Source organism: Magallana gigas, chromosome 1, assembly GCF_963853765.1.
Source record: "Magallana gigas chromosome 1, xbMagGiga1.1, whole genome shotgun sequence".
In the NCBI taxonomy this organism is placed as follows: domain Eukaryota; kingdom Metazoa; phylum Mollusca; class Bivalvia; order Ostreida; family Ostreidae; genus Magallana; species Magallana gigas.
In genome coordinates, this window is record NC_088853.1 from 70,887,600 (window position 1) to 70,903,809 (window position 16,210).

The window sequence follows — 16,210 nt, forward strand, 5'->3', positions numbered from 1 at the left end:
CGGTAAGTAGAGGGCGGTACAAAAGTAGAGTCTAGATGGGGGACGGTAAGTAGAGGGCCATACAAAAGTAGAGTCTAGATGGGAGGCGGTAAGTAGAGGGCGGTACAAAAGTAGAGTTTAGATGGGAGGCGGTAAGTAGAGGGCGGTACGAAAGTAGAGTCTAGATGGGAGGCAGTAAGTAGAGGGCGGTACAAAAGTAGAGTCTAGATGGGAGGCGGTAAGTACAAGACTACAAATACAAGTCTAAATGGGAGGCAGTATTTACAAGACTGTATAAATAAAATATCAAATTTGGATACAGTAAGCATAGTGCAAGACTATAAAACAAAAGAGAATCCTCTGTAATGTTTGAATTGAGGCCAAAAAAAAAAGGGTAAAATCTAGTCTAGCATCATTTTCATTTTCTTTCCCCAGTATCTCATAAACAGTGAAACAGGAATAAATAAAAGTAATTTATGGGCTTTTTATTGGTTCATTTAGTATTTCCTGTGACTTAACACTGGATGGTTTTGTAGGAGAGGAATGTTCTGATAGAACAAGTGGAGCAGGCCCAGAAACTCCAGACCGAGGCCGAGAAAGAAGCAGACGACGCCATGACACAGCTGGAGGAGTTCATCAACGAACAGGAGAAACTGGTGAGTGAACGCGCGAGTGTGTGAGTGAGTGAGTTTCAGAGATATGAAAAACGTTCCATTACCCAGCTGCAGGAGTCCATCAACTCACTAACAGGAGAAACTGGTGAGTGAGCGAGCGAGCTGGTGAGCGAGCAAGCATGTGAGTAAGTGAGTGACTTAGTGATTGAGTGAGGTAGTGAATGAGTTTCAGAGTTATGAAAAATGTTCCATTACCCAGCTGCAGGAGTCCTTCAACGAACAGGAGAAACTGGTGAGTGAGTGAGCGAGCAAGAGGGAAAGAGAGAAAGAGAGAGGAAGAAAGTGAGAGGAGGTGGGGGTGCCTCCATGAGACAGCTAAGAATGCTGAAATTTCGAAGAGATAGCTACAGAGGACAAAAAAGAAACTAGAAATAGTGACGAGAGGAATGAGAGAGCATATCTTTTAGCACATGAAACAGGCTTGTGATCAAAGCAAACTGTTTAAAGCTTTGTCTGATATCAAGGTCATTACATGAATGAGCAGAAGGTTGAGAAGAATCTATTAAAAAATAAATAGAAAGTTGTGTGTATTCTTATAAGTAGTTTTTATGGAGAACATTTTGGCTGCCTTGTAATTCACAGTTTGTGACATATCCGTACAATTAGTTTCTATCAACATGTCCCTCAAGTCTTTACAATTGTAAGTAAATGGACAAAAATGGTATTTTAAACTCATCAAAAAAAAAAAGCTTTAAACTGAGAACTTAAAATGACAAGCTTCTGGGTAACATTGATGGAAGCTGAATAGATTACAGACCGTATTCTGTAGAGTACAATGTACCCATACAGGGCCCTTGTGTGTTTATATTAGACTGGGGACTCTATCTCCAATACAGTACAGCGATTTCTTTGTCCGGCTTTTCAGTTTGTCGTTTAAAGCAATTAAAGAAAACCAATGGATTTGAAGACATTTCAGAAAAATATTATAGAATTCTTATACAAGTGAAATATTAAACTATGAGGTAGTTCAGGGATTTCAGTGCAAACTGTGGACTTTTTTATTACCAGCCTTGAGTGAGGTGGGTTTCACTTTAATTTAATGTTTCTGAAGGGCATGTCATAATACAGGGATTTATTTGATTTTTGTGCTAATAAGTTGTATACTTAAGGATTTGTCAACATGCTAGTAAGTTTATACAGTGAAGTACTGTTTGCTGTCATGTAACTCTTCTTTCTCTCCTCTTTTTTCATTTTTTTTCTGTCTCCTCTCTGTGCCTGTCTCTCTTACTATATAATGCCCTCTCTAAGCCCCCCTCTCTCCATCTCTTTGTTTCACTATCTCTGACTTTCTCCATTAAACATGTACTATCACTCTCTCTTTCATTCTCTCTCTCTCTCTCTCTTTTGACAGATATTTCTCTCGTTCTCATTCTCTCTCTCATTCTCTCCCTCTCTCTCCAGATATTTCTCTCATTCTTATTCATTCTCTCTCTCTCTCTCTCTCTCTCTCTCTCTCTCTCTCTCTCTCTCTCTCTCTCTCTCTCTCTCTCTCTCTCTCTCTCCAGATCATGTCATTACTGGGACACTCTACAAGAGCTTGGTGTAAAACACAAACCATCCAAGATACCGATCTCTGTGTAAACACAAAGAAACGATACCCGCATAATAACAGGAGAAAAAATACCTTAAAAAATCCTCTGGCTTTGATTTGACAGGGAATAGATGTTTATTATCTTGGATATAATTCCAGTGTAAATTTAATCAAATGATGGGACTGGGGAATTACTGTTGGGCAGGCATGTTATGTAATGGGGGGGGGGGGGGATTGTTATGGAGGGTTTATATATGTCCACGGGGATCTAGGCCTGATAATGAAATCTCTGAGTGTTCTATAGTCCAGTGTACAAGCTGCATTGTATACAGTTCTATTCAGGGGATTTTTATTTATGAGCATTTACTAAGGAGACGTTTAAGCATTTTTTTAAGCTCCTCTTTTTTGTTAACAGACAGGGTCTCGCATTTTTCTTCTTTTTTTTTTAAACTCTCAGCGTCGAATTCAACTGACGAAAAAAAGTCAGTTGTATGGAAGATCTTATATACAGGAAGGATTTTAATAGTTCGGTTTGATGTGATTTACCTGGACAAAAAGATGTAAAAGAATGATTGTGAGTCAAAAATATATTTCTGGTTTTAAGGACCTAACCTTTATGCTTTACGTTTATTTTTGTTTTTTTTTATATCAATTAGATTGAAATTTTATTTTGATATAAAAAATGTAGTATAATTCATAGGTTCCAAATATATTTTAGATGCAATAGAATTATCTTAAGGTGGTAATGTGATTTTAGCAGGCATTATGAGATAAATGAAATAGTAAAAGATTCACTATAAAATCATGGATTTATATTCTACATACAACCTTGATGTAGGGGTATATAACGGACAGATTAAGCATGTGTGAATGGGAAAGAGAGCTTATGTGTAACAAAGGCAATGAATTACGTTAGGTAGATGTCACAGTATGTGATAAAAAAATAAACTGTGTACAAACCACAAGGATCTTCAAATATCAAAATCATTTTTACCAACTTTTTCCAAAATTTAAAACTGGTTTAAATTGATTCATTTTCATGAGCAAGATGTAGATTACTTAAAAATATATATACCAGAGACTTTTGATAGCTGGTTCATGGCAAGGCTCTCGTGAACCTCGCAAATTTTTCCCACAGGCAAATTAAAGTTGGTTTACATTATTCTTAGGACATGACCTTGTACTGTGCATTTTTGTGATCGGCTTCGGCCGATTGCAGTGGTGTCCATATGAGGCATCCGGCAAATTTTACTAATTGCGCACGCATTGCGCCTTGCACTATGTTGTTTACTATGCAATGACAACCTTATTTAAATCTTTAATTAGACGTAGATTACTGAAAACAGTAATCTGTTTACCCTGAAAATAAAACATTTATAGAGTTACATATATAATGATTCAATTCTCTTCTTTATTTCACATTATGTGTAGGAACATTAGTCGGAAGTATAATTCGCCTACTAAAAATAAAGCTCATTCATGCCTTGCCATTTCGGAAGTCAATGAAATGGGGCTATATATATAGTTTACTGCATGTAGCGTATATTATATAAACAGAGCTGACCAATGATATATCATGCTGATCATTCCTTTAAAAGGAATACTTGTTACATGTACCTCATTGTGATAACTCCTCTTACACAGTTGATATTTTTATTCTCAGTGTGATAACAATATTAACAATTTGATCTCATTGCACAGGAAGAGGAAGAAGAGGGAAAAAGAACGGTCATCACACGCAAGATCAGTCAGCCCCTCCCCAAAGTCGTGACCCCACCCCCTAAACAGGTGTCCCCGCCCCCACAGGTGGTCACCGAGGGAACGGAGCAGGAGCTGTCCAATCTGATGCAGCAGACGGATGATGCCAAGGTAACGACAGGGGTCAATGAAAGGTCAAGCCTGGTGTCCATGGCAATGAACTCTGTTACTTAGAATGCTTAATATAACATTAGATGAGCTAGTTAGATTTTTAATTTTTATTTTTTTTAAAAATATGATTATATATCATAAGGACAGCGTTTAGTGTAGCATTGCATTTTATTGCTTTGACTTAATATTCTTTACATTATTATTTTTGCTTCAAAATGATGAAATATTTGATATCCAGTGTACTAAATTGAATGACAAATGAACCAGTCTGCTATCCATTAGCATTGTATAATATTTGTATTGGCCCAAACTTTTAGTCCCAGAGACAAAAATCTGGATCATCTAGCCACATCTCATCCGCGGATCTGGAGGGTGACATTGCTCCCTGGCTGCTGTCCAGAGGAAAGTCCAGGAAAACTCGACTCGAGTCTGCTGCGAGCTCACAGTCGGAAGAAGAGGTGGAGGAGTACAAGCGAAGATCCTCCCTCTCCAAATCCAGTTTCCACAGTAAATCGGAGAAAATTGTATCTGAGCTATCCAAGTTGACGGATCCGAATGAATCGGATGAAGATAGGGCCTTGGAGAGTGATAGCGAGCCGTTTTCCAGAAGGATGACTCAGTCTCGAAAATCTTTGAAATCTAGGAGGACATCTCAGGGCGAGTCTAGGATGAGATCTTCCAGAGGAAGTTTACAGCTTGAAGGTGCAGAAAGTGAGATTAGCCAGTTTCAAGATGATGGGAAAATTTCAGGAGGAGGTAAAAGCCAGTTGTCAAACCGAGACAAAAGTCAGATGTCAGCTCGAGATAAAAGTCAGTTGTCAGCACGAGATCCCAGTCAGCTGTCAACTCGAGACAAGAGTCGAGTGTCAGAGAGAGGTAAAAGCAAGATGTCCTCACGTGACAAAAGCTTGTTGTCTGAAGCAGAAGGAGGGGTGCCCAGTCAGCAGGACACATCATCTCAGGATGAGGCTGAGCATGATCCTATCTCAAAAGCACCCTCCAGGAGGAGTTCCCATAGCAACATCAATCTCAAAGAATCTCGCCAGAGCACCAAGCACAGCCTGAGAAAATCTCACCTCTCGGACAAATCTCGGGTCTCAGACAAGCAATCTAGACAGAGCACTCACTTCAGCTTCAGGCCAAATGTGGATGATGGTTCTGAGGAAGATGGTGAGATCGAAGAGGAGATTAATCAAGACTCGAGGGTAACTCGAAATCATAGCAAAGTAACATCAAGAAAAACAACCATGTCTGCCCGGTCAGAAGAAGAGATGATGGGATTGGTAGGAGATGAGGACTATGAGGATGATTTTGAGGAGAATGAGGACCAGGGAAGAAGAGGTCCTGGTTTTGAGTTTGAAGACAAGATGGCCTCCAGGGCCAGGTCTCTTCCCATTGGTCAGCATTTATTGGAGGACGTTGACCTATCGCGCAATGTGGACAGTGCGCCAGACAAGATGAGGAGAAGAGGAAGTGTTAGAGAGGGAAGGCGGAACTCTGAGGTACATCACACTCAATGTGTACACAGCATAAAGGACCTACACACTGGAGATTTATTGCATGTGATGTGCACGTAAACTGAGCACAACTAATAAGGCCAATCCAAAGAATGTTTTAAATTACTAGTTATGAATAATGAGCACTAATTAATGATTTCTTTTAAAGAATATTAAGGTCACAAGCACTTGTGAGGTCATCCATAAGGATATCTAAAGTCACCAGTAATGTCAAATGTTCCCTTGTAATTGAGGTCCCTCTAATTGGAGTGTAGGAGTCACCAGTAATAAATAATGTGCACTGACTAATGAGGCCATCCCATGGGGGATCAAAATAATGTGCACCAACTAATGAGGCCATCCTATGGGTGATCTGAGTGAAGTCACTGGTAATGGCTATCCCATGAGTGATCAGAATGAATGATTGTATAATGTACACAAATAATGTGTTCAGAAGATTTTGTGTCTGTGATATGCACACAGCGGTAGTACTGTACACAACTAATGAGGCCCTCCCAAAGGATGTTTTCAAATCATCTGTAATGAATAATTAGCACTTATGCAGACATTCCAAAGGACATCCAAACTCACCAGTGATGAAAAATGTGCACTAATGAGGCCATCCCAAAGGACATGTTTAATCCTCAGTCATTTTAACAACACATTATCTTATAAGTCCCCATGGATATTATTATGTGCACTGTCTAATCAGACCATCCATTTGGAAATGTTGATGTAATTAATATTGTGCACAAACTGATAATGCTTTATCAATATGAAAGCTGTATCAAAAATTTAAATAGAATATGTGAGCACAAGAGGAGTTATCAAAGTGTGAATATGCACAGAGTAATTAAAAGGTTTTGAAGTCATTAATAACTGATGCAATGTTCAAAATTAAGGAGAATACCTATCTAATATTTGCAGGGGAAATCACATCACATTTGAATTTTGTTAACTACAAATACTCCTTGATATTTCACATCACATGGCTGATTTTTCAGCTTTGAGAATGTGTTCACACTGTCACTTTCATGTTTATCTAATAAACACTATGGTGAAAGTCATTGTTTTACCAAATTGTCTGTGTTATACAGAATTCACATCAATTAATTGAATACCCTTAAAGCTTATAATCTAATTGTGCAGACATTTGTTTTGCAGCAGTGTCATAACAGGTGATAATCCTGGTTTCTAGGCACCATAAATGTATACATCATTTGAATTTAGCTAATTTTACTGTACTTCAACGTTTGTTCAGTTTTTAAACTGAAGCATTCTATTTTAATTTTATACACCAAAAATAAAATTGAAATTAGATTTATTTGATGAATTTTGTTTTATTGAATATGAAACTTTTGACTTAGTGATATTTGAATTATTTCATAGCAGTGAAAATCACTTTTAAATCTAAAGTAATTTTTGAAAAATCAAAAATATGATTACAAAGACTCAAAGCATCTGTACTCTATATTTTTTAAGTGTTGTAATCAAAAAATGTCAATGCAATTTTTACGCAATTTTTAAAAGTTTGATAATTTTGTTAACAGGCGGAGGCGAGGATAACATCTGGAGCGATGTCGGCACCACCGGCCGTGGAACCAGAGGAATCGCCGCAACCAAAGAAAGAGGAAATCAGAAAGGTAAATAAACCACCAATATGATAGACTTACAGAAGTTGTGTCAAATAGTGACAAATCTTTTTTTTTTATTAATGTTTAGGATAGATTGATAACCTTTGAGGAACAGAAACATTAATTGTTGAAATTTTAAAGTTAAATAACTTTTTGGAATATCCAGTCTAGACAGAAATGTTTAAAAACGTGATTTATTGATAACTGGATAATGACAAATTTTAAATTTTGAATAGAGCTTTTAATAACTTATGAAATATTAAGCATTTCAAATATGATCCTTTTTCGAAAGACTTAATATATCAATTTCATTAAACCATCATTTATGCTTACATGTTTATGCCAAGTTGAAATATGATGCAGAGTTTAAAATTTGGTGAATTTAAATTTTGCAAGCTGGACAGAGAGACTTCAATGTCAGCCAATTATAGAATTACAATAGATGATGAGGTAACAGTAATCTCCCTTTAGTGGAACTCTCCTGAAAGCTTCCATATAATTATGTTGTTCCTCCATATTCTTTTTACGTAGTGTTGATGTATTTTTTCCTTTTATATGCATGGTATATCATTTTAGTACTTTTTTATGCTGTATATCTAAATAGAAAGAAAGAAGTAAATCAAAAGGAATATTTTAGCATAATGTCCATTTTTTTAATTCAAAAAGAAAAAAAATTGATGTATAATGTTGGGGAAATTCTAAATTTAAAAAAAAGATTATGTATAAAATAATTGATTATAATTAAGAGTGACAGAGGAAAAAATAATATTTAATATATGAAATGAGACAAACGGAAGACAAAACAAGATTATGGCCAATTTTTTCTGTTTGAAAGATGTTATGTTTTAAAATATTATATAGACGTAGAAATCTTTAGTTCAGAAAACCAGTCATAGTTCAGATCATTAGCTGTAGTGAAAGGAATAGCCAAAGGGTTGAATCAATTTTCCATTATGAATTATAAATTAAAGAGCTGATTTCTTGTAAAGCTATAATAATTGATTATTAGAAAAATTATTTCATTGAACTGCAGCAAAAATTTCGTTACATTTTTTTAATTGAAAGTGAATTTATAAATTTAAAAAATGCAACCATTTCAGTCTCTACCAAAGAAAACCAAGAAAGTGAAAGTAGACTCAGGGGTAATTCATTATTTTGTGAAGTTATGAGTCTGGGTTTTATTTAACTTGTAAAACTTTTAAGACGAGTGTTTAATTTAACCATTGTGGTTTTTTGTTTTTTTTTTAAATATTATTTTGATTTAACGTTTAATTTTACCATTGAACAGGAGAATAGGGGAACAACATGTAATGTTTAAAGATTTTCAAGAGGTCAACAGTTAATGTTAGAAGTATGTTCTGCTTATGGGTGACAAAACTTGGTGTTATATTTTTATAAAGAAATATATTTTCTTCATAGCCTCTGGATTATGTTTCAAAGTGTAAATACACTCCTAGAGGTAGTATTTCTTGATCCCACAATCAATTCTTAAAACGATCTTCTATACCTGCAAATTATGTTACATACATGGATGCTTTATTGTTTTCCTGAAATAAATATTTGTTTCAAATTTTTATATACCTGAAATGAATATTTGTTTCAAATTTTTATCTCTCAATTTGAGGAGTCTATACATACAAAGACCAGTAGTCATGTTTTTGTGTGCAGTTATCATTCTGTCTAAGCCTTATAAATTATGGTCAGAAGTTGCTTATTTGGAGATAAATTGCACAGATGACAAATTCTTCTTGTTATGTATTTACCTGATTATTTTGTGTCAGTTGTCGGGAGTCCGGAGCCCGTTAGGATCACCCCGCCCCCAGGACTCGGGAACTCACCCCCACAAAACTCACTCTCATCACAAGTATGCCCTACCCATCCAGGAAATCTCGGAGGCTAGCAGCCATGAGTCGGGGCGATCTCGTCATGGCTCGGTGCACACACCAGAATCGGGTCACAAGGATGCCTGGTTGACCCCAAGAGTGACTCCTGCGCAAGGTCGAGTTATTCTTAGCACCACCCCCAGGGAGGGAGTGATGCGGGATCTCCCACCTTCCCAGGAGTCCGCAGTGGACAACGTCAAGACAATGTTGGAGGAAGAAAACCTGTCGTCTATGCAGCAGCGAACACTCGAGTCCGTCAGGAGTGCCCTGCAAAAGATCAGCGATGACCCAGTTTTAACGGACGTTCAGTTAGAGAGAACACTCACAATTATCTCCCTTGCGAGTCAGCTGACTGAAGAGTCCCTACAGCTTGGCGTTCTGCCAGACACCATGTTTGAGCAGTTCGCCGACATCAACTCGCGAGCTATGTCTGATCTCGGAATTAGCGAGGACGACTTCCGAGTCTCTGAGACACCTAACCCACCCATGGAGCTGTTGAGACCTTTGACTCGAGATTCTTTGAACACAAGAGATGAGGTACCACACATTATCCCTCCCCCCACAGCAATGCACTTGTTGACATTAAGCCCAATCACAAAAACCATGAAGAACTTGAGCTCAGAAGAATCTCAGTTGAACTCAAGGAAATCTATGCAATTTCTGGTCAAATATTAGTCTTCTTCTTTCTGTCATAGACACCATTCAATCCTTTCACTGTTTCTCTGTACAGTTCTTATATTGAATAAGGGAGGCTGGGTGGTCAGCTATATCTGACTTGAACTTTGACTGATGATCATATTTTTTCCAAGAATTAATTTTAAGTTTAAAAAAAAACAAAAAACTAGTAAATGTTTCCAATGAGCTTGAGATTTGAGTCTTTTCCAGAATCCTACATCTCTATCCAGAACTCTTCTTCATATGGAGGCAAATATAGCCTAGAAATGGCCACGACCACCCAGTCCCTATTTAATTCCTGTGTTTTTTTCTGTGTGGACTCTCTGACCTTACTGTAAGATTCAGCACACCTTTACATCCCATATTTTTTTAACACAACTTTCATGTCTTCTGATGATAAACACTAGACTTGTCTCTATTTACCTCTTAATATGTTCCTTTTATAAAAATCTCGAGCCAATTGAGCACACTATCTGTATACACATTGGTTAAAAGTTATTTATTTAAAGAAAGTTTCTTTAAATGAGACAAGCATGTAAACAAAATAATCAAGAAATAATATATTTAGTGAAAAGTAAAATTAATGTATTCAAGTAAAAACAGTGTTACCATTATTTATATTTAGGGTAATACTTAATGCTGTTCTGTAAGCTTGTTTGATGTAATGACTGTACAGCTGTTCCGTTTGCCTCCCCCCTCTAGCCCTCCTCTATGATGACGTTCCTACAGGAGTTGTCCTACACCTCGCTCCACCCTCTCCCCCCTCTCCATGGATACCTAGGCTCCTCCCAATCACAGCGCCTCCACCCACATCGCAGCGGGCTCTCGACCCGCGGCAGTCAGAAGGGCATCAGGCGTGACATGACCTTTGCTACCATGGCAACCGGAGGCAGTTCCATCAGGGATACTTTCACAGCTTCATCCAAGGATTCCATGAGGTTTATTTTGGGCGGTGGGAAGGCGACGGATTCGATGATCGCACGTCACGGCAGAGCCGACACAGAACTTGACATACTTATGATGGACAGTGAGGTATCCTCGCGACGAGGAATGTGTGATGCCCAGGTGATTCCCCCCACCAGCCCCCCAAACCCCCAGTATCACCATGGAAACCACTTAAATGACTCACCTTGTTGTCCACAGTTACCTAACTTGTCTTGACGTCTCACTCACTGTCAATGATTTCTGATTGACTTCTGTGACGTTCTATGTTTGTGTCCTGTTATTAAACAACCCACCATCTTTTGTTACACTCTTATACCACAGTTCTGTCTTGTGTTTAGTTTTCACAATTATTCCAATTATTCTGATAAAGAGAGAAATGAAAGAAATGCATAAAATGTCATTAACACTGGTTTAAATATTTTTTTGAAAGATCCTCTGAATGTGCAATGTTGATGTTTTTCCTAACATTCTTGTGTATGTGTGAACAGTAACACTGTTTATTGTTTATTTGCAGTTTTGTTGTTGTTTTTGTTGGTGTCTAACATTATGGTTTATGTTGGACTTTCTTGTTGATTTGATTAACACATTTATTATATTTTTTTATGATTATGTTCATCATCGCTTCACTTTATATCAGTAAACAAAATTGAGTTCCAATTTCAGGATCTTAATCTTTTAAGTATTTGGAAAACATTGACAAAATGTATGTGTGAAAAGACAAATTAAAATTATAGAAGACATTAACCGTTTTGTTTATTAAACTTATTGTTTAGCCCATTTAACAGTTTTAAAGAAATATCGACCAATATTTATGATCAAGAGGTACATGTAAGCAACAGTTAGTAGTTGTCAAGAGTTAACAATAGAATAAAGAAAAATAATATGTACTCAAACATTCTTCAGACCCAGACTGACCCAGAGTTTGGTACTGAACTGACAGAGGATGAACTCAGAATGACCTCCGCCCAGAGTCGCGCCTCACTGCGGTACCAGTTTAAGAATCGTCTGGAAGAATCTCGTAATGCGGCGGAGGAACGTCGCTCTAAGTCCCCTGTAATCTCTGTCCCTTCCCAGAGGTCCATTGACGACCAACTAATTGAAGATGATGACTTCCCAATTCCTGATGACATCAAAGGTATTGTATAAGGGCGGTCAAGGAGGCCGAATGACAATTATGAAATTTGCCAGACATCTGTTTTTCCTAAAGATAATAACCAATTTTGGGAAAATTAGAACTGAACATACAAAATAGAGTATAAATATTTATTTAAGTCATATCTCATCAATAATTTTGCGCAAATTTTTGTAAGTAAGTATGCTTTATGGACCTGATGTATCAAAATAGAATACAAAAAATGCAATGCTAGTATCGCGTTTGGTAATTTTTTAAAAATTTTTAACCCATCAAAACAAAGAAGATATAAGCATACCTGATATCCTGAGTAATCAGAAACTTCGTTTTTCATTTTACTTTAACAGAATCGAGTTTCTCAACTTTAATCATTTCTATCTCTCATAGAATACATATATTACCGTTCTAATTGCTTATTATTGCCATTGTTTACAACAGCGATGTAGAACAAAATCAATACCGGGTATCTAAAACGCTTTGTAAAAGTCGAACCAATATTGTAAAATACGTATTATGACGTAGTGCGATACTCGGACTACTTTAAGGAGACTGGATGGTCAACAAACTAACCATCAGATCTACCTTATAAAAGTTTGAAATCTTTTTTTTTCAAGAAGAAGTAGAGATGGAGGACCGCGGTACATCCCCTCCCCCCGACCTGAGGAGACAAAGCACTGCCATGTCACGGAAACTGGTGGATCACCCAGTGGTGGGGGAGTACCTTAAGGCTTATGAAGGAGTGCTTAGCTTTAAGGAGAACCTCTCTAGGATCATGCAGGATAGGGGTATGTTACTTAACAGAAAACACAATGTCATGTTGATGGTAGGTAGGGAACTACCTTAAGGCCTATGGGGGGGGGGGGCTTTACTTAAAGGAGAACCTCTCTAGGATCATGCAGGATATGGGTATGTTAGCAGAAAAGACATGTTGATGGTAGGTTGAAGGAGTACCTTAAGGCCTATGAAGGGTTCCTTTACTTTAAGGAGAACCTCTCTAGGATCATGCAGGATAGAATGTGTCTTAAGAATATGATGAGGGTAGGAACAGTCTATGATAAAGTCAGGGGTAGGGGACATAAATGCTTGTGAGGGAACTTTGAAGTTGTTATGAGGTTTTAGTTGATGAAAAGGAGACCTCAAGGACTGCTAGTGCGTGTTCCTCTTATGTATAACCTACCTTCTATATTTACAATGCTCCCATTTTATTTCCGCCCTCTCACTCTGTTGAAGTTAATCTAATCATGTGTATGTTTGACACATTGCAGAGTTCCTCCAGGCTAGTGAGCTTCTACAGGAACTGGACTCGGTGACCTTTGACATGAACTCCAAAGTTCAGCCTCAACTTGAGAGCATGACCAAGAACATTTACTACAGTGAGTTTTGTTGAACTTGATGTTGAACTTTATTTATGATTGATAAACTGTACACTGTCAGTGAGTTTGACAGGAAGTCAAACATTTCAAATATGTCTTTAATATATGTTTAATAGAACTTCTAAAATGTATACCGTAATCCGGTGAATATAATACGCACTTTTTTCCCAGCATTTTTTACCGTGAGAAAGGGATGCGTATTATACATCCCTATAGGATTTGGACATATTTTTTCCCTAGCTGAAGCACAGGGTATCATACTGCCGTATTACCTATGCTGTTCACAGACAGGACCGATACCCCGCTATACATCGCAACATTACTTCATTATCACATATATATTGTTATTTAACCCTTAGGGAATCATTGTTATAGCATGTAATTAAAGAAAATGTATACTTTAAGTCTGTTAATAAATAAACTGTTTCAAAATGGCCTTTAAAATTTAATTTGAACTGATTATTCTCTATCTCCGTGTACGCCGCCATTACAGCTGTTATTAATAGAATGCGGACTTGGATGGCCACGTGCTATTTGTAACCGATCTTTGAATTTCAAAACAGCTTACACATCATTTGGCTCACTTTTAACCATTTTCATGTAATGCTAATTAGTTTATTGCAAATAATTATGAATATAAATAATTCTATAACCTATTCTGTCAATTGAAGCCATTGAAACAGTACTAGTTGTGCTCCCCCACCGCTAACGCTTGACACCTTGGGTATCTCAGACACCCCCCTTAGGCTATGTGTACTATACACAACACAACTATTTGTGCATATATTTTATTATGTTCCAGGCCTCTAATTGATCACTTTGATCAGAGTCATTTAAGAATTTAATAAGGTCCGTTATCTCCATACCTGTACATCGTCCGTTTTTCACTTCACAGGGTTTGTAATGACTAAACAATTATATAACGCTTGTTAAAAGTAGTTGATTTTATTTACGGTAGAATATTTAATACTGGGTCTATTTAAAACATTGATTATGAATTAAAGATATTACCACGATGTATTAGTTACAATATATCCGTACTAAGAAAATGTTGTGTTTTTCTTATTTCCGGTAGCGTATTCCCGCGATGAAGTTGAGCATGCATACAAAGTATAACTGCTTTGTTGATACTCAGGATTACCGTTTGGTCATTTTTTTTTATGCGTATTATACATCCCAACAAGCTTTTTTTTTTCACCATTTTCAGGCCCAAAGTGGGGGGTGCGTATTGTACACTACTGCATATTATATTCACCGGATTACGGTACTTCCCCTGTTAATTGATTAGTATAGCTAGATCCTGATTGTATATTATGCAGTGGTAAAGAGTAATGAGCTTTTTCATCAGTATCAGTTTTATGTCAGTATTATTGTCTGTTTCTAGCTCAATTGTATTCATAGTCACTTTGAACTTGAGTCATCAAAGACTACTGTAATGTTCTAGCTCAAGACAGAATGAATGTTTTTTCATCAGTAAGCCAGTCATATCCTTTTGAGTTTAAATAATCAAGAGTGATTGTCCTTTCCTAGCTCTGGAGGAGATAATGAGTGTGCTCGGCAGCATGCTGTACATCGAGCGTGAGCCTTTAGTCTCCTCACTCAATGGAATGCTTGTCTCCAGGGACCAGACTCGGAACACATTGCAGAACCGGGAGCGATCAGCAGACTCGGGGCGGGGACAGACCGCCACCAGGGGGAGCAACCAGTCTTTCTCTACGCGCGTCCCTCAGAGTGCCTCATCAGAGAATCTGGCGTTCAAAGAGCTGCAGCAAAACTACGAGAAACTGTAAGTCTTCACTTTTTGTTGTTGTAGTGGAGGTCTTGTTTTATGGTTTTGGAACTATTGTGAAATTTACACAATATTGGTTTTAAAAATCATACAAACTCTGAGAAGTTTTCATTTATGTTTTGCATATGCCTTTTGCATTATATTCTGCTACAGTAAAATTACGTTTATATTTTTACTACATTTATTTATCCTACTGAAAAAAAGAAACAAGAACAGAACGCGTTGTTGTTTCATTTTTCTTTTAATTCAAATTAATTTCTATTACACTTTGCAGGCAGCAACAGTTGAATGAGGAGTCGAGGAAGCACGAGGAACAGATGAGACACAACACCGTGGTGATGATGGAGATGCAGGACACAATCAACGAGTTACAGCGGGAGTTAACTGCCCTTGGTAAAGCCTCCAGTCGATCAAGACCTCCGTCTGAAGGAGTGGGGCAACAGGTAAATACTCTCTCTCTCTCTCTCTCTCTCTCTCTCTCTCTCTCTCTCTCTCTCTCTCTTTTTCTCTCTCTCTTTATGCTGCTTAACTTGAATTTAAAGAAACTTGTTTGTCTGATAAAAGGATAACTCCTGCATGAATTTTATTATCCATTATATTTTAATTATACATGTATGTTTATTGAAAGTATGTAATAATTTTTTTTTGTTTAGAAATTCTGAACTTGATAGATTATTTTTTAGCAAACCCCAGAGTCAGCCATTATGTTTACAAGGCTGGACTCAGAGAGGAATGCCAAAATTATGAAGCGAGCTGTCAACGACGAGAGATTGGATACAAACAAATACAAGGTACTGATATAAATCCAGAAATTAGATATTAACAAAATGGCGACAACCATCAAGATCTCTTATGGGTTTTGATATAGACCAATATGAATCTACAGGATGATAGCCTAAAGTTTACAGACTAGCAGTTAGAGCGCTTACTTTGTGTTTCTGTAGGATGCGGTGACAACGATGGATGAATACGTCAGTCTGCCGGCCAAAAGACTAGGTCACCTGGTCAGGAAGTATGTCCATCACAGCAGGATGAAGGATATTGAAGGTACGCAGCCACCTTAATATTGTAGTATTATTGCAATGATTATATAGTAATGTAACACTTAAGCATTGAATGCTTATTTTTGGATGTCGTCGGTCCTATGACACACCAATGCGGTGCAGAAACATTGAATACCGCGCTTTAGCGTGGTATGATAATTTGTCTTCATCGCAGCATTGGTGTGTC

The 16,210-nt window shown here is 37.4% G+C and overlaps 1 protein-coding gene across 31 annotated transcripts in view; it reads left to right on the forward strand.

Moving 5' to 3' along the window:
* Positions 1–16,210, forward strand: part of LOC105327066 (putative uncharacterized protein MYH16) — a 113,224-nt gene that overhangs the window by 59,940 nt on the left and 37,074 nt on the right. For 22 of the 31 annotated variants that reach the window (XM_066072986.1, XM_066073084.1, XM_066073265.1 and 19 more), the window contains 13 exons: positions 516–635; positions 3,886–4,053; positions 4,371–5,555; positions 7,100–7,192; positions 8,965–9,603; positions 10,444–10,806; positions 11,590–11,821; positions 12,433–12,603; positions 13,084–13,191; positions 14,722–14,977; positions 15,255–15,423; positions 15,664–15,771; positions 15,925–16,027. In XM_066072986.1, the coding sequence (XP_065929058.1) occupies positions 516–635; positions 3,886–4,053; positions 4,371–5,555; positions 7,100–7,192; positions 8,965–9,603; positions 10,444–10,806; positions 11,590–11,821; positions 12,433–12,603; positions 13,084–13,191; positions 14,722–14,977; positions 15,255–15,423; positions 15,664–15,771; positions 15,925–16,027 (3,715 nt within the window). Of the gene's footprint in view, positions 1–515; positions 636–3,885; positions 4,054–4,370; positions 5,556–7,099; positions 7,193–7,579; positions 7,634–8,283; positions 8,326–8,964; positions 9,604–10,443; positions 10,807–11,589; positions 11,822–12,432; positions 12,604–13,083; positions 13,192–14,721; positions 14,978–15,254; positions 15,424–15,663; positions 15,772–15,924; positions 16,028–16,210 lie in introns of all 31 variants that reach the window. The other 9 variants (XM_066073120.1, XM_066073312.1, XM_066073500.1 and 6 more) reach the window with 9 other exon arrangements.